This window comes from Dysidea avara, chromosome 6, assembly GCF_963678975.1.
Source record: "Dysidea avara chromosome 6, odDysAvar1.4, whole genome shotgun sequence".
Classification (NCBI taxonomy): domain Eukaryota; kingdom Metazoa; phylum Porifera; class Demospongiae; order Dictyoceratida; family Dysideidae; genus Dysidea; species Dysidea avara.
This window is the reverse complement of record NC_089277.1, coordinates 23521998-23523649: the sequence shown is the minus strand read 5'-3', so window position 1 is coordinate 23523649 and position 1652 is coordinate 23521998. Positions and strand designations below refer to the sequence as shown.

General features: G+C 40.0%; 1 protein-coding gene across 1 annotated transcript; it reads left to right on the top strand.

Annotated features, from left to right (window-relative positions):
• The first annotated feature begins 441 nt into the window (after positions 1-441).
• Positions 442-976, top strand: LOC136259335 (uncharacterized). Its single transcript, XM_066052830.1, has 2 exons — positions 442-494; positions 550-976. Exons 1-2 carry the CDS (start codon positions 442-444, stop codon positions 974-976), a joined length of 480 nt encoding a protein of 159 aa, XP_065908902.1.
• The last annotated feature ends 676 nt before the right edge of the window (positions 977-1652 follow it).

Sequence of the window (1652 nt, the reverse complement as noted above, 5' to 3'; positions counted from 1 at the left end):
ACGTACATCTGATGATGCTTTGGTTAGAATGTGCTATTTGTTGGACACATCATTGCCACCACGCAAGTCAGTTTGCTCAAGGGCGGATACTTATGTTGCTGCACTCTCTATAGATGGGGACCTAGCTCAAGCTACAGCTGATGAATTGAAAAACTTAGTTTGTGATCTCCAGAGGTTGTGTCGCTGGGATATTCTGCGGGGCAAACCACTGCATGGTAAGTTTGCTAACTGGTGTTGCTCCAACCCAATAGATGTATCAAGGAGCTTTCGCTGGCTTGGCTAGTTTTTGCATGGTGAATCAGAAAGCACTATTTTTGCCATCCAGGACCAGGTTATAAGGACTAGAGTGTATGAGGCAAAAATAATGCATGTCTCTATACCAACTCTAATGTGTCGTTTGTGTGGCAGTCACGAGGAGACCATTCAGCACTTAATGGCAGGATGCCCGATGCTGGCACCAACAAGCTATCTCCATCGTCACAACTTGGTGGCCCGTGTGATTCACTGGCATTTATGTCGTACTTTTGGCATTCGTACATCTGCCAACAGTTGGTATTCTCATCAGCCACTGCCTGTGGTAGAGAATGCCACAATCAAGATATTGTGGGACTTTGGAATGACCACCGTGTCCCGGGTTGCGAGCAATCGCCCAGATATTGTTGTTTTTATGAAGGAGGCTCCGGAGAAGATTTTGCTTGTGGAAGTGTCATGTCCGGCTGACATTAATGTTCTTGACAAAGAGAATGAGAAGGTAACCAAGTACCAGCGGTTAGCAGGGGAGATGTCAAGGACTTATTGTCAGCCGGTAATGGTTGTTCCAGTTGTTTTTGGAGCCTCTGGAATAGTTTCAAAGAATCAGAAGAGCCATCTGAAGAAGATTCCAGCCTATAATGAAGTAGTTTTTGCCACCTTGCAGAAGGCAGCCATTCTTGGAACAGTTGACGTTCTTAGGAATGTTAATTTGTGTATGATGTAGCTTAGGCTTTGGCTTGTTACATCATTACTATTGTCTGTACAATGTGTTGTACATATAGAATTTCATTAAATCCGTAGTAGTAGTAGTAGTAGTAGTAGTAGTAGTAGTAGTAGTAGTAGTAGTAGCAGTAGTAGTAGTGGTAGTGGTAGTAGTAGTGTTGCACTGATATGAGATTTTGCAGATACATATTTCAATAACTGATATTGGATAACATTTTTAAGCCAATGAACATAATAGATTCCTGTTAATTTTATGAGAAATGTGATTATAAAGGAACAATTTAATTTGTCTGTAGTGCCAGTGGTACATACAGTTGTAGCTGACAGTATATTTAAGCACTAATAACAACATTTTAATGGTGAAGAATGCAAGTCAATGCATCGTCTGATGCACATGAGCATTTATTTCTAAATAAATAAATATATATCTGTATCCACTGCTGTTTCCATTTGATGTCGATCTGATACCGATATTCAAGTCTGAAATAATTGATAGGAGCACATTAAAAGTTATTAGTGAGAGTTCTACTAGTACATTACAACAAAGCAAGTTTGGTGCTTCACTATATAAATGGTCGAGACCATATAATATGTAGCTAAGTGGTCATCAGTGATAATGGTAGTACAAAATTGTGAAATAAAGCTGTATGTACACAGAGCAGTGTGTTTGGCTACTA